This window comes from Diceros bicornis, chromosome 21 (genome assembly GCF_020826845.1).
Source record: "Diceros bicornis minor isolate mBicDic1 chromosome 21, mDicBic1.mat.cur, whole genome shotgun sequence".
NCBI classification, from domain to species: domain Eukaryota; kingdom Metazoa; phylum Chordata; class Mammalia; order Perissodactyla; family Rhinocerotidae; genus Diceros; species Diceros bicornis.
In genome coordinates, this window is record NC_080760.1 from 47,372,547 (window position 1) to 47,395,501 (window position 22,955).

Below are 22,955 nucleotides of genomic sequence, written 5' to 3' on the forward strand. Positions count from 1 at the left end.
GTGTAAATAGGATAAATTCCAAAAGGCCTGCTAGTAAGCCAACACAAGTTTTATTTGAGTGTCTCCTATGTGCCTGGGAAGGGAAGGGAAGAAAGAGCCGTTTCGGGCCTCGGGACTTCTGTTGGTGACTTTTCTTGGACAAGTGGGGAATCGGGTGTCTTTTGGTGTCAAAGCTTGAGACGTAGAGATCTTGTCCAAGCCCTCCATGTATAGATTTGGGAATGGAGGCCCCAGAAGCCAGCATGGAAGCAGCACCATTGCAGCCTGCTAGAGCAGGGGTGGCTTGGACTCATCGCAGGATCTACCCGCCTTTCCCAGTGTATCTTCCCTGACACCCAAATTGCTCTCCAGCATCTCCCAAAGGTGGTTCTCCAGCCTTTGCTTGGACAGCTCCCAGGACAGAGCTCACTTCCCTCAAGAGACAGCAGCTCACGCTCTCACGGGAGAGTCTGCCCTGGGACGAACAGTCTCACACCGAGGGATCCAGGTAAACATAATAACAGCCACCAGGAACACACCAAGCTCCTCGTCCACACACAGCCCTCCGGGTGGTAGAAGACATTGACAGACATGAGGTTGAACAGCCTGGATTCCACCGCCCTCTGTCTCTGGGGTCCTTGCCTAGGGCCTGCCCTGCCGTGTGGCATTTCACTGAGCCCGTGGAACCGAGCACTGCGCCCACGTACACTCGGGACTGAGGGCGGGCCCAGGGAACCTCACCAGCCAGCTGCAAGGCCGGGTCTGGGCTCTGTGACATCAGGGAAAGACCTGGGTAGAGACAGGGCTCCTCACCTAGTCCAGACGCTCCACCGCATCTCCCAGTCTCCCTCGTAGCTTTCTTTGGGCCATGTGGGTAGTTCTGGCCCCTGGACCTAGAGTGGAAGGGACGAGTGTCGACTCCACGTGGAGACCGTGAAGAGCTAGGGAGCCGTGTCCATCCCCTCGTGCCAGTGGCCTTGAAGGTCAAGCGTTGAAGTCGCTCGTGTCTCAAGACAAAAACAGCTGGGGAGCCTGAGTTTTTACCACCAGGGGGGCCCACACAGGAGAACTGCCACGCCCATCAGACTCTGACACGGCAAGAACTAAACCGTCCTCGTCCTGTTCTAAGTCACCGGGACTTGACTGCAGCATTAGCCTGTCCCACCCTGACTCAGAGAGTCAGGTCTGGTCTTGAGTCCTCCTGGTCCCTTACGGGGTGTGTGGCCCCAGGCAAACAACGTAGAGCCTCTGAGCCTCAGGTCTTCCGTGAGGACGGTAACACTGTCTCATTCACGGGCTGCTGAGTGAATTAAATGAGAAAATGCACGATAAATGCCTGGCCGAGTACCTCGCCCACAGAAAGGACTCAGACAATGGCGCCTGTCATCTTTGCTTTATCTGTACCCTGTCATTTCATACCCACTTTACAGACTAAGAAACCAAGGTTTGACGAGGTCAGGTTTTCCCCACAAGCTACAAAGCTAATGCGTCACGGAGAAGCTGGGAGTAGGAAGCCATGGGAATTCCGAAGTTTGGGGGTCCAGCCCGGGCCAGGCCAGCTACGCTGTAGGACAATGTGACACCACGTGACATCACGTTTCCATCAGTTCACACTTGCTTGGAGTTTAGACTTTTTCGAGCCGGGCCCAGACTTCCTCTTGACCCAGTTCTCCTTGCTGAGTGGCAGAGATATCAATCTTATCTGGAGGGTGCTGGTCTTGATAACATCTGGTGCCAAGTCTCTGAGTTCTGACCTTACACACGGGCGTGTGTGTTTTCTCATGTGGTTTTCAAACCCTTTCCGGGTGCCAACCAAACCCTGTGCTGGGAAATCTGGTTAAAGGTGGGTCCATTGCGCCCTCTGGTGGCCACCATGACAAGGCGGCCTGCTCAGTGCTCTTGACCAAGGTCACAACAGCCATTTGGTGTTCATTCCCGGGTCTACCATGGCGAAGCAGCCCATGGGGGCTCATCGCCAAAGTGCTTCAGTCTGCAGCAAAGCTGAGAGTCCGCTGCCCCATGCTCTTGGGGGGAGCAGAGCGCTCAAAACCATTACTCAGGACTCAAATTCAGCACCTTGCTTTTGGATTCCTGGCTACGCCCCTTCTTCACTAGCAAGTTACTCTGCCTCTCGGAGGCTCAGTTTCCTCCTTAATTTCTCCTCCAGTGGGAATAGTGTTTCTTGGCAGGACTGTTGCTGAATGAAATGAGATTAATGGGGGCCAAGCACTTAGCCCGAGTCGACGGAGTGCAAAAGGGAGCCACAGTCATTATTAATAATCCCCCACTTTTCTTGGGCGTTGCTGCTGTCTGGCTGTCTGGCTGTCCGCCCCCTTTAGACTGTGACCTTCTGATGGCAGAGAACTTATCTCGTCCATCCCCAGCCCCCAGTGGCCCTCGGCACATATTTGTCCAATGAAGTGTATGTACACATAAAAAGTGTGTTAGTGTTTCACACAGTCCCACGAGGCAGACAAACCAGGGATCATCATTCCAACTTGACAGAGAAGCTCCATGTGTGGATCCAGATCTTTGGCTCCCAGGGCTTGTGGGTGCCCGTGACCCAGCCAAGCCCTCTCCCTGCGGGACTTGCAGAGGGAAGAAATCTTCCAGCAATCTACACGTCTACACCAACTACAGCTCCCTGTTTTGGACAAAGTTTCAGGAAAGCTGGACCAAATGTTATAAAACATGTGGAGGGGAAGGAGTTCTCAGAATTCTTGGAAGTTCAGCATAGGCAGCTGTGCCTGGACTCTGTTACTAAACTTGTCCGCAGGTCATTCAAGCTTCCACAGCAACAGATTATATATAAGCACCCCCTCCGAGGGCTCCAAAAAGGATGTTCTGAATTGACAGCGACCACGACCTGTTGCTAAGGTCTTCTGTGTGTCAGGAAGTGTGCCCTGCGTGTGGCATCATGGCGGTCCCTGGTCCTGCAAGGAGACAGGCTGGCTGCCCCGACTTGTGAGATGTGCCTGGGGGTCCTGAGGACTCTGCCAGCGTCGTAGCCTAGGGCTTCTCCTGTCCAGCTCCCAGCAGCCTGTCCAGAGTGACCACTGGCCACATTGATGCTGCTGCACTTCATGCCCCCCGCAACCCGCGCGAGCCTTTCTTTTCTGCACACGCCGTCTGGCTACGGTGCATCCCCTCTTCCCATCGCCGCACCCACCACCTTGCTGCCTATTTTCCCTCATTCCTGGCAGAATTTGCGAGTTGGTTAAGTGCATTTCTACTCAACTTGTGCCCTCACCCCAGTGACTTTGGTGTCCCCGTGGAGCTCACACACAGCACGTGCCCTCTCGGGCCCTAGTGTCTACTCACTCCCACTTCCTCGCTCCACCTTCTCTCCATCACCCGGAACTGCCCCACCTTGAAGGCCGCTCATCAGACGCCTGGTGCCCACAGCCTCACGGTCTGCCAGCTCCCAGAGGGGTTCCTGTAAAGTCCGTCCTGTGTCCTGACGCCTGCAGGACCCCAGGAGCTCCCTCACTCCAGCCAGTCCCTTCCTGGGGTCTTCATGCCCCTCGCCTCCCGCTGCTTCCCTCCCGCAGACGCCACCTCCCCTCCCCACACCCTGAGCAAAGGCGCCAGGCTCCGCAGACAGGACCTTCTAAATTCATCCCCTCCAGCCCCAGCTGGGCCTTCCACGCCAGCCAGCCCCCAGACTCCGTCTTCAAGGTCAGCTGGCCCCAGGTACCCACAGGCAACGGGAAAACCCTTCTCGCTGGGTCCCTGCATCCTCCTGCCTCCCTCTCACTCTGGGCACATTACCTCCCCCAAGCCCAGGGGAGAAAATGAAGCTCAGATGGCAACGACCTCAGCTTCGTGCCACCCAAGCCGCCTGTCCCTCCGTCCCCACCTTGGCCCCTCACCATCCTCTTGTAATGGAGGTGGGGGTCCCTTCAGGCCCTCTCCCCTCTCGGGGACCCTGCTCCATCCCTCATCGCTTCTCTCTCCTGCCTCCTTTACCTCCCCTCTGCACTGGCTCCTTCTCTGCTGTAGTCTCTTTCATTAAAAAACCATCTCCCCCCAAATATCAAATAAATATTCTCCCTTACCCCCATGCCCCTCCAGCTGCAGCCCTTTCCCTCCCCTCCGGGCACAGGACTGGAGTTCCCTCCATCTTTACCTGCTCCTCTCCAGCTCCCAAGCTCTTCCTGCCTGGTTTCCACTCTCAGCCTCCCTCTGCGGCCGCCAGTGATTCTCCACCTTTCGAGGACAGGACGGGTGGCACCACGAGGCCTCATTTCTCCCTGAAGTCATCTTGCCCAGGGCCTTGGGGACACCCCACAGCCCCGGGGACCCGTGGCCTCTGCCTGGTCCTTCTCGCCCCCTTGCCTGGTTCCTCCTCCTGGGGCTGTTCACTCACCTCCCCGCACGTTCCCATCCAGACCCATGGCCGCAACAGTCTATAGCCTGACAAGGCCCAGGGCTCTGTCTCCAAGAAGCTGGGGTCTCAGGGCCTCAATCCGCCTTCCCAGTATGGGCTCTGAGCTATGGGGGAGATTGATTCAGGAGCCAGTGGAAGTCAAATGCTAATTAACTCTGGGTCAGCTGAATTGGAGACTGCGGCTTAGAATTGCAGCAAAATATCCAATTCCCTGTTGTTTATTTCATCCAACCGAGCTGACTTTTCTGTCCCCGAATGTGGCCCCTTGCCTGCAGCAGCCAGGCCCGCCTGAGAGTGAGCCCTATGGAGGCCCGGAGATGGAGAGAGATGGGGCCGTGTTGTGCTTCCTGGAGCTGAGCTGGGGTGTGGCGTCACACGGAAGGAGCAGAGAGAGCTCTCTGGTGTCTCTTCCTATAAGGACGCTAATGCCATCGTGCAGGCCCCACCCTCATGACCTCACTAAACCTAATCACCTCCAGAAGGCCTCATGTCTACCTACCATCGCATTGGGGATTAGAGCCTCAATATGTGACCCTGGGGGACACAATTCAGTCTATGGCAAGGGGACTGGTGTTGAGTGCAGCTGGTCTCTGAAACGTTTCATGTGCTCACAAAATGTCAGGTGTGGTGAGGTGCCCAGCACCTCTGAGAAGCAGGTGACCTGGAATTGCCAATTTGACGAGGACCCAATGTTTCAGCTGAAGATGACCAGGAGGGCCGTGACTCTGACACCTGGACGGGGCTTCCTCTTCTTCTCCAGGCTCCAGGCCTTGGTCAGGCCCAGGGGTGGGCTTGGAGGGAGGGAGAGTGACGGGGGCAAAAAATACATCACCATCATCACCATCCCACAGATGGTGCTTGTTGAGGGCGGGGTGCCCGGACCTGAGCCCTGGAGGCGCCTGTGCTGGGCAGGTGCTGAGTCCGTGAACGGAGCAGAAGCAGAGGCAGAGGCCAGCCCTCCTCCAGCGGGAGCAGAGGGACCCACCAATCAGTTGGGGGCACTTCCCCTGCAGGCCCCAGAGCACCGGGGCCTGGACCTCACATGGCCTCTCACCCAGGGAGGGACGGACCTCTGAATATACATGTAACATTGCCTTTCGTGACACGACCTTTAATGTGTCCTGGTGTAAATAAACTCACCACCAAAGGCATTCAGAGGCCCCGGGGACGGCTCCGCCTTGCTGGTGACACTGTAGTGGGACAAGACAGGCACACTCCTGAGGTGCCCACTCAGGCTCACGGGGACAAAGTGACGTCTGAGGCAGATCCCTAAACACGGCAGAAATTAACAATGATGAAAAAGAAAGAAAGAAAAATGAGGGGCATCTGTGGAAACATTAACAACCATTGAATCTAGGGAACGGACAATCGGGGCTCAGACACGTTCCTGTCAGTCCTGTGTGTCTAAGAATCCTCATGTTATAAAGCAAAAAGAAGTTAGAACCCCTGTCTCGGGAACTTCTTTTTGGTTCCATAGCTCTCTGTTGAGCAATCAAGCATGTCTGGAGCAGCCTGAGGGGTGTTCCCAGGACTTTCCCAGGGTCCCACCACCAAATCCTGCAGGACCTGCATTTGTGGGGGGTGAGGGTGGTGCAGAGAGGGGGCTTTGGCTCTTGTCCTCTGTATTGGGCAGGCGCCTGGAGAGTCCTGAGGAAACGCCTGTAGATCCTCAGGGCTCTCTGCAGATGGCCCTCGCTAATCCCTTTCCCTACCGGGGGCTCCGCCTGGGAGAAATGTGTGATGTGCAGGGAGAGGCTGGCCCCACCTGGGAGCCCCGCCCACTGAGCTCTCCCAGTGGGGCCTTGCCCCCTTGTGGCCGTCTGTCCACATTGCAGCTGTAATGTGATGTCAACCAGGAGCCAATTGGGGGAAGCTGGGTCTCTGATGGAGAGGAGGGGGGTGGGGAGCATGTTAACAATTGATGAGAGCAGGGCCGTGGCATGATATAATTCATTTAAACCTCAACGCGTGTTTATACGGTAGGTACTCCATCACCCTAACTCCATCCATGAGATCAGGCACAGAGAGGTTAAGCAACTTGCTCACACGCACACAGCTAATAGTAGGAACCCAGGCAGCCTGGCTCCAGGGCACCTGTGCTCATCTCTGCACAGTCCTGTCCCTGCGGGCTGCCTTCAGGAGGTCACCACAGACAAACTTCTCACATGAACTCGGGAGGCATCCTCTTGGCTGAGCACAGAGTAACCGAGAGGCAGCAGAGAGACAGGGGGACCCGGATAAGAACGCCACCTCTGCCCTCCCCTGACTTCAACTCTCTGCACCTGTTTCCTCACGTGGCACCCTGGTCAGCATCCATGGGCCCTGCAGGCCATTGTGAACATTCAAGATCATGCCTAGGGAAGGGTTGTGCAAACTGTGCAGTACCACCCAAATTGCGAGGCGTTACCATTTACACCAAATTTACATTACTGAGTCCCAGTACTGGATTTCTGGATCTAGTAAAACAAACAAACGGGAGATTTGTGCCAGCTTCGAGCCAGACTCGCATCCATCCATGGATGTGACCGTCTACTGGGAAAGGATGGACGCTAACTGGGCCCACATTGGGCCCTGGCCGAGGCGATTTCATTCTGCACATGCTCAAGGCAACTGCCTTGGATCCCCTCAGGAGATGCTTTTATTCTTAATCTCACACCTCCTCTGATGGCCGGTATTGTGGCACCCATTTGACAGATGAGGCAGCTGAGGTTCAGAGAGGTTAGGTGACTTGCCGCCGTCACACAGCAGGGTTTGAGGAGAGGTTGACTCCCCATCTCCTGAGCCTCTGGGCACTTGTTTGGGGCGGACACTAACTCAGGAGGCCCATAGGAGGTGAGACATTGTGCCTTTTTAGGACTGAAAAGATCTCCTGAGTGGAAACAAGGGGCAGCACCAACATAGGGCCCTCAGAGGAAAACAACAAACACACCCAAACAATAAAATAGCTCTTTTTTTAATTCACTTTGATTCGGATCATTGGAAATGTTCAACAATAAATAAAACAGAGCAGAGGCCGAGGAAGGCAGACTTGTGCTAACTTCATTCAAAACGCATCCAGCTTAACGGAGCGAGGCTGGGGGAAAAGAAAGCAGATTTTAAAACACCAACAACCAACCGAACAAGATTGCAAAGAAGAGAAAGTGCTCAGGAAGCTTTGGCTTTGCCGTGAATTCAGTGACATGCTAACGTGATTGTGCCCCCACGGGGATCCTACGGGGCGGGGTCCTGACACTGCGGGGAAGCTGGCGTCTGGCTCTGGGCCACGGCAGGTGGGCAACAAGTGGCAGTTCTGAACTATGACAGAAGCTAAGCAATGGGGTCAGGTCAAAGGCGTGTGGACCTCTGAGGGGCTGGGAGGGAACACAGGAGGCCGGGGGCGGGCTGTCTGTCTGTAGGACACATGGTGTTCTCTGGCGCTTTTGGTACGAATAACGTGCCTAATGCCCTGATGCTGACAAACTGAGATGCGCTTGGCCTGTCTCTGCTGTTCCTCCTGTCTCTCTTCCTTTCTTTGCACAGAGGTGTCATGTAGCGCCCCGGGGGCAGGAGAGCTGATGTGTTTTTTTGCTGAAGAAGACCTTCCTCCAGGGGAAGACTGGGCTAACATCCATGCCCATCTTCCTCCACGTTATATGGGACACCCCCACAGCATGGCTTGACAAGCGGTGCCTCGGTGCGCGCCCACGATCAGAACCTGTGAACCCGGGCCGCCAGCAGCGGAGCCCACGCACTTAACCGCTGCACCACCGGGCCGGCCCCGAGCTGATGTCTTCATGACCAAAAAGAGGAGGAAAGAGGATTCCATCTGGAAACCTGTTAGTCCCGACCACAGGGGAGGATGGCTAGTGGGGGCCACATGTTGGCTGCAAACCCGATGTCTCCCATGACACAATGAGAGCCCCGAGCCCTTTGGAGGGGCGAGGACAGTTGCTGGTTCCTGGTGGCACGTGGCCAGCGTCCAGCCATCTCCAGCTGGACAGCGGCCACTCAGGGCTGGCCTGCCCTGGAGGAAGCGGTTCCATCACACCCACATGAGGAACAGTGAGCTCTTTTCAGTTTTCTATTTTTCTGTGTGTTCAGGCTGCCTTGAAGAGGACAGTTAAAGCAAACCTGACGGTTCTAAATGTTCTCCGTGATTCAGTTCCACTGGCACCAGAGGCCCAGGTCACCCAGAGGTGGGACTAGCCTTTCGCAGCCCCTCCTGGCCACAGCAGAGACTGGGGCGCCATCAAGCCTCTGGCTGCAAGAGCTGCCCTCCCCGCCTTCTCGTCCGGCTCCTCTATTTCGTGTCCTATTCTCTTGTATCAGCTTTCCCTCTAAGCACAGCCTGTGTGGTTTGCTAGACAATAGCTGATGAAGCCAGAGTTCCAAAAGGCATCAATTTAAGAACTTTCTTCTCTGCCCCTGATCGATCCAGGAGTCAGAGGCTACACACCCGGCCCCTTTCTCCCCTAACAGGTGGGTGAGGGCAGGGGCTCCCGGGGGATGTGGGTGCAGATGTCACCTCTGCTGGAGGTGCCTCCAGCTCGAGAGCATCAGCCTGCTGGCTCCCTGGGGGGAGACAGAGGCTGGGATGCTGCTGAGACATCTTGTTGCTGAGACTGCAGGTGGGGACCCACTGTTCCCTGCCCGGGGCCACAGGGAGTCCAGCTGTGTGTAGTGGACACACGAGAGCCTCCCCGCGTGGGTGCTTCTCGTTCTCCTGCTGATCGTGGGCCGTGTGGAAGACACTCCCGTCCGATTCCCAGCCACCCTCACCCAGGTAAGGCCCCCACTGGCTTAACCCAATGGATGCACTTAGTCCCAGCCACAAAGGCTGGCCTTTATTCGGGTAAGTGCCCATTGCTAAGCGAGAGCGACACAAGGAGACGTCTGCTGGCGCTCAGGGAAAGAGCAGTGCTGTCTCCTCCGCTGGAGGGACGCTGTGAGGAGGCAGGGACTACGGCCTGCTGGGGGAGCAGAGGGGCAGCCTAGGGAGGAAGCTCGGCAGCGAGAGGCAGAGCAGGGTCAGACACCTGCACCTGGTTACGGATCTTTGAGATGCTAGTGGAGCCCGGCTAAGGAAGCCCGCCTCCGGATGTTTCCAACATGGAGCCAATAACGTCCTATTTTTGCTCAAAATCTGTCTGACTTGTGCTATCTGCCACAATTGGTTCACTTCTGCCAGTCACTTCCCTTCTCTGGGCCTTGTTTTTCTCATCTGTAAAACGGGAGATCTGGACTCTGCAGTCTGGAAACCATCTCACAGCTTGAAAAGCCTAGAGGGAGGGAGGGAGAGACGGGACCGGGACCAGACAGCAGGCCGGGCTGTGTGAGCTCAGCCGTGGACACGTCCTCCCTTTGGGGACCTGCTCTGGCACAGCAAAGTCCAGAGGCAGGTTGCTCTCTCTGACCCTGACACCCCTCAGCAGGCTCAGCTCACAGGAGAAGGGAAAGTGCCTGGCTCCACACGGCTCCCTGTCTCGGCATCCATTTTTCTCAAGATACGTCCTTAGGATTAACCAGCGAGCCTGCAGATGCTTGCTGAGTCCCTCACATCAAGGACTGCCATGACCTCCAGCCCTCGAGGATTTGTGATGACCTCACAGCGACTTACGAGCCTTTATCAGTCAAGAGAGGCTTAAGTGTTGAAGGATTTTAAAGCTGGAACAGTTTTTAAAAAAAAAAAAAAAACTTCTGGATTCTAAATCTTCGAGATCTAATAAAAGCTTTGGAACCTGTCCCCAGGAAAATGCTCATATGCACAGACTCGGGGAAAAAAACAAACTTCGTGCGCAACTTCTGGGCACTCTTGTGATTCACACGATGCCATCTGTGGCCCCTAGGCTCCCATAATTCCTCCCTCCCCGTTTGCAGAGGGAGAAACAGAGGCCGGGGAGAGCAGGACTTGATGGAGCACTGCAGGGAAGGGAGGAGGCAGGCCCCTTGCCTTCCATCAGAGACTGGCATCCTTCACACTCCGCCAGGAGACTGTCACACCTCCCCAAAGCAGCAGTGGCCTTTTAGGAAATGCTGTCAACAGGAAAAGTGGCTTTTCTGATTACGTGTCAGTATTGGAGCCAACAATCACTATCGTTACGCCTGTGACTCTACTCCCCACCTGGCCCCAAGCAGGTTCCACTGAGGTTTGGAGATTCCTAACCTGAGACTTTATCCAAGTCCACAATGAGAAAGAAGGAAGTGGGGCTGGAAGGGAAGGAGATTCAGAGCATTCCCCAAACCTACCAACCTGACACCCCAGGATTTGCCCCCAGTGAGCCCCCAGGCCCCAAGTCCAAGGATTCCCGCAAACCTCGCTTTAAGCTCCCCATTCCCCAGCTGCTGGATGAGGCAAGAGCGAGCTTAATCAAAACACCAGGACCAGCAACAGAGCCACAAAGTGCACACAATGTTGGCTGAATTAAAAAAAAAATCAATAAATAATCAGGAAGGCTGACGAGGAAGAAAGAGCAGCCGGGGAGTGAGAGGATGAGGTATGACATAGCCCGCCCTGACGGTCACGCTCCTAGGATGGCCCCCCGGCCCCCAGGACACCACGCAGGTGGCCAGCAGGGCCAGAGCTCGGGCCCTTGGGGGGAAATGCTGGCTGGCAGAGGCTCTCCGCGTGGCCTTGGAAGGTTATGGGCACCAACGCCAACGGTCTGTGAAAATGAGTGACCTTCCACGGCTGAGGCGCCTCTGGATGCATCGAGTGTCATCCGAGCTTTGTTCCAACTCAGGCTCTGGCTCAGGAAACTAGGAAAGATGTCCCCAGCTACAGAGCCACGGGGGGCCGTTACCAGGGGTCCCCTTTCCTGAGTCGGGGCTTTCGCCTCCTTTCAGCCAACGCATGCATTTCTCCCCGAAATACAAAGGCACGTGGAAATAGTCAGATCTGCTTTCAGCCATGTTATAACCACAAAGATCCATTACTCAAGGGAACATCAGCTTGGGAAGAAGATAACTCCTGGAGTCGGAGACACCTTGCCAAGTGTCGGTGAAGACCTTCGGGGTGGGGAGCCTCCCCTGGCCGCCATAAATGAGCTTTGGGAAGAAAGGGGAGACGGGGTTGTCACGCCAAGTGAGACACAGGCCAAGCATCGTGCAAAGAAAGGTGTCACCTCGCCCCCAGTGCCTACGTGGCCCGACGTGGCTCTGTCCTGGAGGTCATCCTCACTCACAAACAGCCCAGGGAGAATCAGTGTGAGTGTCAGCCCTGGACCATCTTCCCTGGGAAGCCATCCTTTCCTTTAGAATATGAGCGTCCTCTGTATCTGCTCCCCCTGATTCCCAGAAGCCAAAATGACCTCAGCATTTGGAGACTGGACCTCTCCTCGTCCGTCTCCCCACCTTCCCCGGCCCTGGGACAGCAGCAAGGAGCTTCTCCCCCCCAGAGACCAGTTCTGAGATTGCTCTGCAGCCCTGGCAGGGCTCGGCGACCTTGCTGAGTAGATGCTGCCAAATGTTGGGGTGCAAGAGGCTGCAAGAGGCACCTGGGCGCACCCTCAAGGCTGGCCCTCGGAGCTCCAGGGACGGAACGGCCCTGGCGAGACGCTGGGGCTGGACCTCGAGAGGCGCGCTCTGGTGCATCAGCCCTTAACCCTTCGCAGTGTCATCTTCCCTTGAATATCCGGATCTTGTCGATGGACGCCAAGGTGGCCGTCACGTTGGACTCGAAGTCCCCATCGTGCACCCCGGTCTTGCGAAAAGCCCCCGCCGACGGGTTGTTCTCCCAGTAATGGTGCCAGTTCCCTCTGCTGTCTGCCCCGAAGCCATACAAGTCCACCTGTGGGGTAGAGCAAGGTGAGACCCAGACAGCAGGGGCGCAGGCAGAACCTCTGAGAAGGGAGCCGGCGGGCACCCCCGGAATCTGTAAACACCACTCCCAGGGATTCACAGAGGCCCCTCTCTAGGTTCCTGGGACTCCCAGGGGCTTGGGGAAGCCAAAGCGAGCTAAATAAAAGCACAGTGCCCGAAGGCACGGTGGGAGGCTACGCCTGTGGGTGGCCGTGAGGGTGCTGGGTCTCACCTCTGGGGCAGGTACAACCTCCTCTCCGAGGCTTGAGAAGCTAGGACGGAGGGAGTGGAGTAGAGAGGAGAGCAGGGCTCTGAAACCCAGCAGGCTCCCCAGTCCCAGCCCTGCGAGTGCCAAAGCGCTTCTCTGAGCCTCGGTTTCCTCGTCTGGAAAATGGGGCTGAGATTAACCAGCACAGTGAGGCAGCTGGTGGGTGCTGATCCTTTTCTTCCCTTAGGCTAACGTCCACCTGGGCGGGGGGCCTGTCTCACACGCGACAAGCATTTACTGAGCACTTATTCTGTGCCAAGCTCTGGGCTGAACACATCAGAGAGCTGGCCGGCCGTCATCAGGGGCCACCCAGGTGGGTGCTGGGAAATTAGGGACTCGAGAGTCAGCTCTCAGCCCTTGGCACTTATAACTTATGACAAGCATCATGAGTGGCAAATGACAGACAGGAGCTAATGTCAGGGCTCCCACAGCAGAGGAAGGAGGGGCTGATGACCGGGGAGGTCAGAGAGCTCATCCGGGCAGGAGACATTTGAACTGGGTCTTGGAAATGAGCAGAAAATGACCAGGAAGAGACATGGGGAGGGGCTTCCAGGGAGAGGAAATGCTACTTGGGCTGCTGTGTGGAGGACAGATCTGAGCGCGGGGGGCCCACCAGGGGCAGGAGATGTCTCTGTGGCCAGCGTAGCCTTTTTGGTAAATGCCGGCATGGACACGGGCCTGCCCCAGAGCAGGGGGGAAGAGATGGGGCAGAACCCCATGGGTCTGTGACCAGCAGGCTAGGGATTGGGGTGCAGATGAGAGGGAGATAGGGTTCTGGGAGGGCCACCCAGGTTTCTGGCTGAAGAGACGGGGGGATGGTGACAGAACAACCGAGGCAGAGGTGGTGGATGTGCCTTGCCACCCTCTGCATCTCTCCCTAGGATTTCCAACCGTGAGCCAGGTGGGGGAGGGAGGAGCCATATGTGACAAGAAGGGACATAGGAGTGCCCTGCCTGAACCTAGTGGGGGGTGGGCGCTGTGACCCCCCTCCCGCTCCTCTGCCCAGGGTAGCAGTGAGCACCCCAGATCATCAATGGAAACCCAGGCACAGCCTGGCGGATGGTGAGGCCAGCGCATCATGGGAAGCAAATGCTTCGCAAGATCACAGGTTCTCAATCTCACCGAATAGCGGGCTCCCTGGGTGCCTGGTTCCCACTCTCAGAAATTCTGGTGACAGCGGGCTGGGGTGTGGCCTGGGTGTTGGGGTTTCCCTCCACAGATGTTTCTAATGAGCAGCCGAGACTGAACCCACAGCCTCGCTGAGACAATCTGCTCCTTTTTTTTGCCTCCAAATCTGAGCTTCCGCCCATTGGTCCAGCTCTGCCTTGCGACCTCACACAGAATGAGCCAGAACTCTTGCTCCTGAGAACGTACTCACAGAACACTGCTGCTCCTTAAAACACCCTATGAGAGAGGCCTTGCACGCCCCGCTGTAGAGAAAGGAATCTGAGCTCCCGGAAGAGACGGGCTGTGCTGGGGCCTGGAGGGAGGATGGGGTCAGCCTGGCCGCCGACGCCCTCGGCCCTCTCTTGGGAACAGGGAATGAGGAGCCCTGGCCCCCCGGCGGGCACAGGGGAGAGGGGGCGTACCTCATCACAGATGTGCAGGGAGAAGATGACCGAGAGGATGCCGGTGGACGGGTACCGCCCATGGCCCTGCAGCCAGGTGTCGAAGACGTACTTGATGAAGGCCGGGTGGTAGATCAGGATCTGCGGGAGGGGAGAGGCGGTTGGCACAGGACACCCAGCACCTGTTAGGTGCCACCCACTGCTGTGGGCACGGGGGACCCACAGCGAGCAGAACTGACAAGTGCCCCTGCCCTCGTGGGGCTGATGTTCTCGGGGGAAAAGATGGGCAGTAACCTCTATCATGAAGACAGAGGATGCTGGAAAAGCACCTCGGAGAGAAATACAGCAGAGAAAGGCAATAAAGCACGGGGTGAGAAGGTGACATCTGAATAACCATCTAATGAGGCCAGGGAGCCAGATGCGAGGCTGCGGGAGGAGGTTCCAGGGAACAGCATGAGGTGGGGACAAGGACCCTCCTGTACACTGCAGGAACACACAGGCACTGAGCCACCCATCCTGCCTGATGTGGGCCTGAATGATCTCCAGTCCTGAAAATGACCCCGTGTACTAGCTTTCCCTCTCCTCTTGTTACAGGTGAGGAAACAGGCTCAGAGAGGCTGAGTGACATGCTCAGTGTCACACAGCCAGCGGGGGCTGAGCTGGGAATATCCTGGTGTCCAGTCTGGCCCTGGTTCCACGGTCCACAGCTGCCTTGAGGACAGCGGAGGGGACTTCTCAGACAGCAGAGGGTGTGCACGGCCAGGGAGCCTAGCAGTGGACTGCAGTGGAGACTGACGCAGGTCTCTCTGCTGAGCTGTTGTCTCTCAGCCTGGCCTCAGGCTACTGCCATCACTGGGAGGCTCTCCCTTCCACCGGCTCTGCCCTCGAGATTCGCATGTGGCTTCTTCCCTGCTGCAGCACAGCCCCCTGCAAAAGGCAGGTGCTGGGGCACGGGGAGAACTTCAGTTCCACCCATATCGAGAACTAGCTGTGTGTCCCTGGGCAACTGACCTGACCTCTCTGACCTGATCTCCCCATCTAAACATGATAGCGTGTGCAAGGGACCAGTGCGGTGGACCCTTCCCTTCCTTCACCCTTCTGCCCTTTGCTCATGTCTTGGCCAACCCCATAGCAGGGCCCACTGGGGAAGATGGAGATATGGAGACAGGAGGCGAGGTCTGGCTTTGAGAAGCTCACATTGTAGAGCAGAGGTTCTCAAACTGCATCTGGCATCCCAGAAGGGCTCGTAAAAACCCAGCGTTTCTGATTCAGTAGATCTGGGGTGGGCCTGAGGATCTGGTCCGGGGTCCCCACTTGGGGAACCTTTCCCACGGTTTGATTCTCTCCAGCAGGGAAGCTAAGTGCGGGCTACCTTCCACCACCTGGGGGCTCAGGGGCTCCCCGCAGCGGATGCTGGCGGAGAGGGGAGAGAGGGCGCTCTCCATCATGACACAGAGCCTTAAAAGTGAGCCCGAGCCCAGAGGACAAGGGGCCTGAGCCCCGACTCACCTTATCCTTTTTCACTTGGATCTTCGCGGGCACAGGAACGTAGGTGCTGCAGCGGGAGAAAGAGCAGGTGGGTAAGTGGGGAGCGCGCTGGCTGCCTGCATGCAGCTCTGGGGTGATGCTGGAGCGGGGGGCAGGGCAGGAGGGGGAGGCACAGGCATTGTCTCCAGGACACCACTTCCCGGCCACAGCGAGTCCCCGCCTGCAGCAGCAGCCCACTACAGACACCAGAGGGCGAGCTTGGCGAATTCCAGGACCTGCTGCTGCTTCCTGCACCTTCTCCCAGAGGGTTAAGAAGGGACACTTACCCTAGGCCCAACACAGCCTGAGGGGGCACAGCAGAAGCCCAAGCCCGACCCCCACTGCTGGGGTGCCGGCTGGTGAGGTCCACAGGGCCCCCTTTTCATCTGCAAGGTTATACGCACCCCAAGGTGAAGGTGTAAATGCCCGGCCACCTGGCCTTATGTTAGGTCCAATTGGTGCAATTCACACACCCGAGCCTGTGGGACTGGGCAGAAGGAGCGGGCAGCCGAGCCCAGGCCAGGCCCGGCTCCTCCTCTGCCCGAGCCCGCTCCCCTCACTGCCTTCTCCTGAGAGCTCAGCCCCCCGGTTTCCTGCGCACCAATCCCTCAAGGCTTCCCACAAGGAGGCTTTTGGCCATCTGGACGTTGAAGCCGCTTCTCTCCAGGAAGAGAAGGGACTCAGGAATCGGGCCCACGTGCGAACCTGGCTCTGTGCAGAGTTCATCTTGGGCAGGACAAGCTTGTGTCTCCCTGGGAAATGGGGGCACTAATAACCATCATGAGAATCAGTGAGACAGCACGTGCCGAATGCCGAGGGCAGAGCGCGGAACAAAGCAGATGCTCAGAAGATGTGAGCAGCTCCCCCCCCCCGGCCCCGCCCCACTCTGCAGGCAGCGCAGGGAGACTCGGAGCTGACGGGCTCGACGCTGGTCTCCCTGCCCACCTAGGGCCACTGTTACAGTTTGAAGGCAAGGGGCTGTCATCATCAAGGAGCACGGCAGAGATAAGGAAGGGGTCAGAACTGGCACGTGCTGAGTCCTTCCCAGGGGGGTGCCCCCTCTCGGGAGCTTCCAGGGTTTGGGGAAGCAAGTCTTGGAGGTGTATTCGGGAGTCATCGGGGGAGGGAGGCAGAAGATCTAGGTGTGTTAAGCGTGATGGGAGGAGAGGGACCAGGAAGAACTGGAGGGTCGGGGGCCGCCTGTGGGCTGAGGGACTCGTCATTCCAGGAGGAAGCTTCGGGAGGGGAGGCATTCCCGCAGAGGAGCACCATGAGCAAGGCTGCAGTGGGGGGAACGGAACGGCATGCTAGGGGCCGGGAGGTGCCCACACAGCGAGGAGGAGCAGAGGGGCGGGCCAGTGCACCGTCCATCCAGACGCCCGAGGGGACTTACTGGGAGATGGTGCCCGTGGTGGTGGCGCTGACCACCCACTCCAGGTCGGTGGTCTTGAAGGGGACCAGGACCATGCTGACGTTCTCCGCCAGCTCCCGGAAGCTCTCAGGGTACACCAGATGGTGGGTGGTCTTACTCCCCACGTCGGCCTCAAACCCCGCTGTGGGGGCCTTGTTCATCCTGGGAGGAGAAGGAGAGAAGGATGCGCATCGCATCACACGGGCACTGATTCTGAGGGTCAGCTTTAGCCCCACAAACCCGCGGGGTGACCTTGGGCACAGCACCCTCCTTCCCCGGGCCCCAATCCTCATCTGTCAAATGGAGACAATCCGACACAGCTCAAAGGTTCTCATGATATTTTTCTAGTTTACCATCTCGAGTGAGCCTAACCATCGCCACCGCTGAGACCTACTGCGCACCAGGCACTGCCGTGGCCAGGTGACACATCTCATTCACCTTAAGGATAACTGTGTTCAGTAGGTATTTCATGGTCAAAGGAATCTGAGGCAGCCTTGAACTCAGGTCTGTCTGACTCTGACCCTGCCTCTTTCCCCCCACCACGGACATTCCCACTGGGCGCCAGGCACACTGAGGCTCCGAGAGGCCAGGTGAGTGGTCTGAGGACAAAATCAGAGATCACAGAAACAGGAGACCATTCTAGAAGGTGCCTGGGCGTTGCCAGGCTCACCGCTGCTTGTGCTTCTCGTGCTGGGGCACTTGGGCCACTGGGTTGGGTGAATGGTGGGGGGCAGAGGACGAGAAACTCCGGAGAGATGTGGGGCATCTTCCTGGAATATCTATTTCACTCAGTGACAGGGAAATATGTTTTACACTAAAAGCATACGGTTATATTATGGCCTAGATTGCAACATGGGGATGAATTTTAAAGATTAAACAAGTCTTCGAATTAATCTTGCCCTCTCACCAGCCCTCTCGATGCCAAGCTCCTGGCCCACTGGCTACCTCCTGTGCTTGGTTTCCTCTCTGCTAGTCCATCTCCAGCCTGCAATGCACAGATGGGGAAACTGAGGCACGGAGGGTGCAGTGAGAGGCCTGGGGTCCCCGGGTAAGTGTGGGCTCACCAGGACTGGGAACTTGACCTCCTGACCCTGAGCCAAGATGCCTCCTGCAGCTCCAAGGGGCCCCCGGGTGCGGCGAGGTGGGCTAGGGTGAGGGTCCGGGCACTCACCTCAGCACGAAGTCGTGACTGTCTATCTGCGGCCCGTACCAGGACTCCTTCAGGTTGCCCGAGTTGCCTACAACGGCACAGCGCCGGCAGCCCACCGACCTCTTCTCCAGCAGGGGGTCCACGTTTCCGGGCACCACTCGGAACAGCTCCTTGATGGTGTCGTTCAAGTTGTTGGGCTGCTTCTCCCGCTGGAGCCTCTGGGGACAGAGGACAGAAGGACACAGGTCAGCCTGGCTGTGCTGCCTCTGGCCAGGGGGCTCAGCCGCCCTGCTGCTGGGCCCCGAGCTCCCCACTTTTGCTGACTGGGCCCTTCCCGGTACCCTTCTCTCTGCTGGCTACCTGGAGACTGAAGAGGCTCAGACAGCCACTTCCCCTTCCAGCCACTTCGTTCTGCAAATGTTCACTGAGTACCTACTATGTGCTAGGTACTGCTCTGACCACTTGAGGCAACAAGACTGGCTGATATGAGTAAGGCACGTGAGAGCAGAGTCAGATGACACTCCGTGCCCACTTCCCCTGCATCTGCCCCCCTCACTCTCCCGCCCCTCGACTCCCCCGGCCCCAGGATAATTGGGCTCTGGCCCAAAAATCAGCCCTTTGCTGGATGCATCAAGTCCTCCAATATCTGCTAGCAAACTGTTTTCAGCCTCGTAGACCTAGCTCAAGGGTCAGCTGCCCCAGGGCCTCCCTGACCCCCAGGTGAACACTGGCTTTATCCCGAGGGTGACCAGCCATTCTGGTTGGCCCAGGACTGAGGGTTTCCCCGGAGGCAGGACTTCCAGAACTAAAAGTAGGATGAATTAGTCACCCAGTGATGCCCTCCCTGCACTCCCACGTCCTCCCTCGGCCTCAGGTGGAGCTCGGCTGCGCTGCGTAGTGACAACTGTTGATGCAGCTTACTTCCTTATTCATAGTGAAACCTGGAGACATTTCCTAAGAGGTACTCCCTCTGACTCTGTCACTTCAACTGTGGATGAAGGATGCTCTGGGGCCCAGACTGGTGGAGCCCAGTGTCCCAAATCCAAACCAGGATTTGAACCCAGGCTTTTAGAAACCTGCCTTAAAGTTTCTCCCACGATATCACTCCTGCCTCAGACCCCTGGAACCTTGAGCTTTGGAAAGCCAACTCCCTGGGGTTGGGGGGCAGGAGGTGGCTGTGGGGTGAGTCCCATCAGTCACTCCCAGATCCAGGGACATGGGAGTGGCTGGAGAGAAAGGAGAGGCTAGCATTTGCTTTGGTCACTGTCTAGGAGATTAGTGACCGGGTTGTGTGTAGGGAGATCCAAGGGCATCCGGTCCCCACCTGGGATGGAATGGACCAGGGTCCCCAAAGGAGAGGCACACCAGGAGACCCAGATGGCTCCTCTGGTTAAAATCGTCTAGTATCTCCTCTAGCATAAGACACTGCACCAGCCTCAGGCAACACGAACAGGACCCAGACCACACTTCACACCAGGATGGGTATAATAAAAAAGAGGGAAAATAACAAGTGTTGGTGTGGACGTGAAGAATCTAGAACCTTCGTGCATTGCTGGTGGGGATGTAAAATGGCGCAGCCATGGTGGAAAAGAGGTTGGTGGTTTCTCAAAAGGTTAAACATAGAACTACCATATGACCCAGGATTTCCACACCTAAGTATTGACAAAGGATTGAAAGCAGGGGCACAAACAGTTATTTATGCACCCATGTTCACAGCAGCATTATTCACAACAGCCAAAAGGTCGAAGCAACGCAAGTGCTCACTGATGGATGAATGGATAAACAAAATGTGGAATATACATACAATGGGATATTACTCTGTCATGAAAAAGGGTGTTTTGATACATGCTACAAATGGATGGACCTTACGCTCAGTGAAATAAGCCAGACACAGAAGGATAAATATTGTACGATTCCACTTAGATGACACACCTAGAGTAGTCAAATTCATGGAGACAGAAGGTAGAATGGAGGTTGCCAGGGGCTGGGAGGAGTGCTGAGGGGGAATTAGTGTTTACTGGGTAGGGAGTTTTTGCTGGGGTTGATGGAAAAGTCCCGAGTACAGATAGAGGTGATGGTTAAACAACATGGTGAATGTATTGAATGCCACTGAACTGTACGCTTATAAAGAGTTAAGATGACAAATATTATGTTACATATGTTTTACCACAATAAAATGAACCAACATCCAGATTAAGCACCTGCTTCTGATAGGATCTCCTGAATGTGTGATCATCCAGGATCTCACTAAGGTGCAGATCTGACTCTAAGGGCTGGGCTGGGCCCAAGATTCTGCATCTCTAACAGCCTCCCAGGAGATGTTGCTGCTGGGGGTTCAGCGACCCCACTCTGAGAACCCCTGGGGCAAACTCCCCTGCAGGAAACTCCTGGAGAGCCCCACCCAGGAAAGGCCCCTGTGCACCCCAACATTGTGAAGATGAACTCAGGGCCAGAGAGCATCCTCCATCTGTGTCACTGTCTCTGGGGAGCGTGACATTGCATGGTGGATTAAGAAGTGATGTGGCATTCTTTTTTTTTCAGTGAGGAAGATTGGCCCTGAGCTAACATCTGTTGCCAATCTTCCTCTTTTTGCTTGAGGAAGATTGTTGCTGAGCCAACATCTGTGCCCGTCTTCCTCTACTTTGTATGTGGGATGCCACCACAGCATGGCTTGATGAGCAGTGTGTAGGTCCATGCCTGGGATCCGAACCCACAAACCCCGGGCTGCCGAAGCGGAACGTGTGAACTTAACCACTATGCCACAGGGCTGGCCCCAATGTGGCATTCTTTAATCCAGCGCCCAACAATATTTACTGTGCACCTACTATGTGACACGTGTGCGTGCTTTGCCTCGGAGGCCTGGGGGTTTGAAGACTCAAGGCTGGCAGGGGAGCTGTCAGCACGGCATCGTCTCTCCCGGCAATTACTGACCTTCTCTTCTTTAACGACTCACTTTAGAAAAAAAGTAAGTTTATCTTAAAAGGAAACTCACATCTCTACCACTAGTGGAAAACATTACTTTGCAGAAATGAAAAAGTAATTGTATAACACAATGAAAACAAAACATTATTTGGTCCTAGCTCCATCCTGCTGCTTGCACAGGCAAGCTGCCCCGTCTTCGTCAGAAGGAAGATTGACAGGTGTTAGAGAGGTACATAATGAAACATCGGGCCAATTTAAAATCCTTGTGCTGCAAAGACGCAAGGAGAATTAAAGCCTGAATTACTTCCTCGCTCCACTCCGTGAGGCAATGTTCTGGAACGCCCTGCCCTGGTATCACCTAGAATCACGCTGCGGGCCGCATGCTTCAGAATCTCGGATCTGTTCCAGCCCGTCATTGGCAGAAGGGGAGCCTGAGGCCCAGAGAGGGACGGGTCTGGGCCCCAGGGTGAGCACCTCAACACATCAACCACCAGCAGAGCCTGGTGGAACTTGAGTGGGAAACCCGAGCTGTGTGTCTGCGGGTCAGAATCCTAAAGCATCCACTTACTGGCTGGGTACGTGAGGCGGGTCAATGCTGCGTCCCTGTCCCCCTTGGAAGCAATATTCTGATTTCTCTGCCTTTTGTAAATGACAGTGAAAGCACTGCAGGGCTGCCGACAGGCCCACAGGGGAGAATGGTGAGAAGTTCTAGGACGCCCTCTCCCTGCTCGCTTTTCCTGACTCGTTTCCAAGTGTGTTTCTCTGTCCACAGTCAGTGCTCAATGAGTGCCTGTCGCCTGGTGGTCCAGGCTCCTCAAGGAAGCAGTGTCTTAGGGCAGAGCCCGGAAGCAGAGGCTGAGACAGGGATGCGGGCACACAGCGCGGGCACGGTCTGCAGGGAGGGATGAGGGGAGACGGATGTGGACTCCATCGGAGGAGTCCAGTCCAGCAGGCTGGGACCAGGGGGAGGCCAGCGAGGTGTCCGGGGCACCCAGTTTAAAGAGGACTCTTGTGCTCAGAGCACGGCCAGGAGTGGGCACCTCCCTCGTGCACCTGCACTTCCGCCAGATCCCATGGGAGCCCTGCAGACTCTGTCCCGCCTTGAGGCACGATGGCCGGCATTCTGTACCCCGCGTTCCACCCCGAGAGTGCTGGAACGAGGTACCCTCCCTTTCCCACCCTCCCTTCCTTCTCTGCCCGGTGAACCCTGCTCCTCCCTCCAGGTCCAGCTCACGATGCAACGCCTTCTGGGAGGCCTCCACGGGCCCCTAAAATATTGGTCCCTGGCCTTACACACGTGGTTAGCACCTCTGGGCCCTCAGCACGGGCCTTCCTGGGACCCAGCTGCAGTTGGCTTGTGTGTCCGGCCCCCTCGGCATGGGATCAGCAAGCACAGGCATGACACACAGTTATGTGTGTCATATGTTTGACATATGTTCACTAAGTGAATGACCTCTGCCAGGTTGATACACATTCATTCATTCATTCCACCCCTCACCACTGAGCCGCCATCACTTGCCAGGCACTGTGTGGGGTGGGAGGTAAGAGATGGGCAGAAGGAGCTTAGAAAGCATTGTGCTGGGCTCTGAGACACATTGTAAGTGGAAGACTGCCTTCTGTGGTCCTTACATGCCAGGCCCTGTGCGAAGAGCTTTACAGGCATTTCCTCATTTATTTCCCATAACTGTCCTATGAGAAAGGTGGTGTTAGGTACCCATCTTACAGATGAGAAAACTGAGGCTTGGAGAGGTGAAGCGGATTGCCCAGTGCCTCCAGACAGTTTGCATACCACGGCCTTACTTCAGAGTGTGTCCTTTAACTAGAATGTGACCCGACTGGGCCCCTCCCCAGCCCGGTGACCCCAGGAAGTGCAAACTAGAGGTAACAAAATATTTACAAGCCCTCAGGATTCTGGGGAAGGGGAGGGGCAGTGCGTTGAAAGCTTGGCCCAGGGCATGGCCAGA

The 22,955-nt window shown here is 56.4% G+C and overlaps 1 protein-coding gene across 1 annotated transcript in view; it reads right to left on the minus strand.

Moving 5' to 3' along the window:
* Positions 1-11,242: 11,242 nt before the first annotated feature.
* ST3GAL1 (ST3 beta-galactoside alpha-2,3-sialyltransferase 1) overlaps positions 11,243-22,955 on the minus strand; it is a 32,000-nt gene continuing 20,287 nt past the window's right edge. Inside the window, exons 3-7 of the mRNA XM_058564970.1 lie at positions 18,091-18,287; positions 16,902-17,081; positions 15,491-15,536; positions 14,003-14,122; positions 11,243-12,134 (exon numbers count right to left, since the gene is read on the minus strand). Of these exons, the coding sequence (XP_058420953.1) occupies positions 11,961-12,134; positions 14,003-14,122; positions 15,491-15,536; positions 16,902-17,081; positions 18,091-18,287 (717 nt within the window). The 3' untranslated portion in view covers positions 11,243-11,960. The remainder of the gene's footprint in view (positions 12,135-14,002; positions 14,123-15,490; positions 15,537-16,901; positions 17,082-18,090; positions 18,288-22,955) is intronic.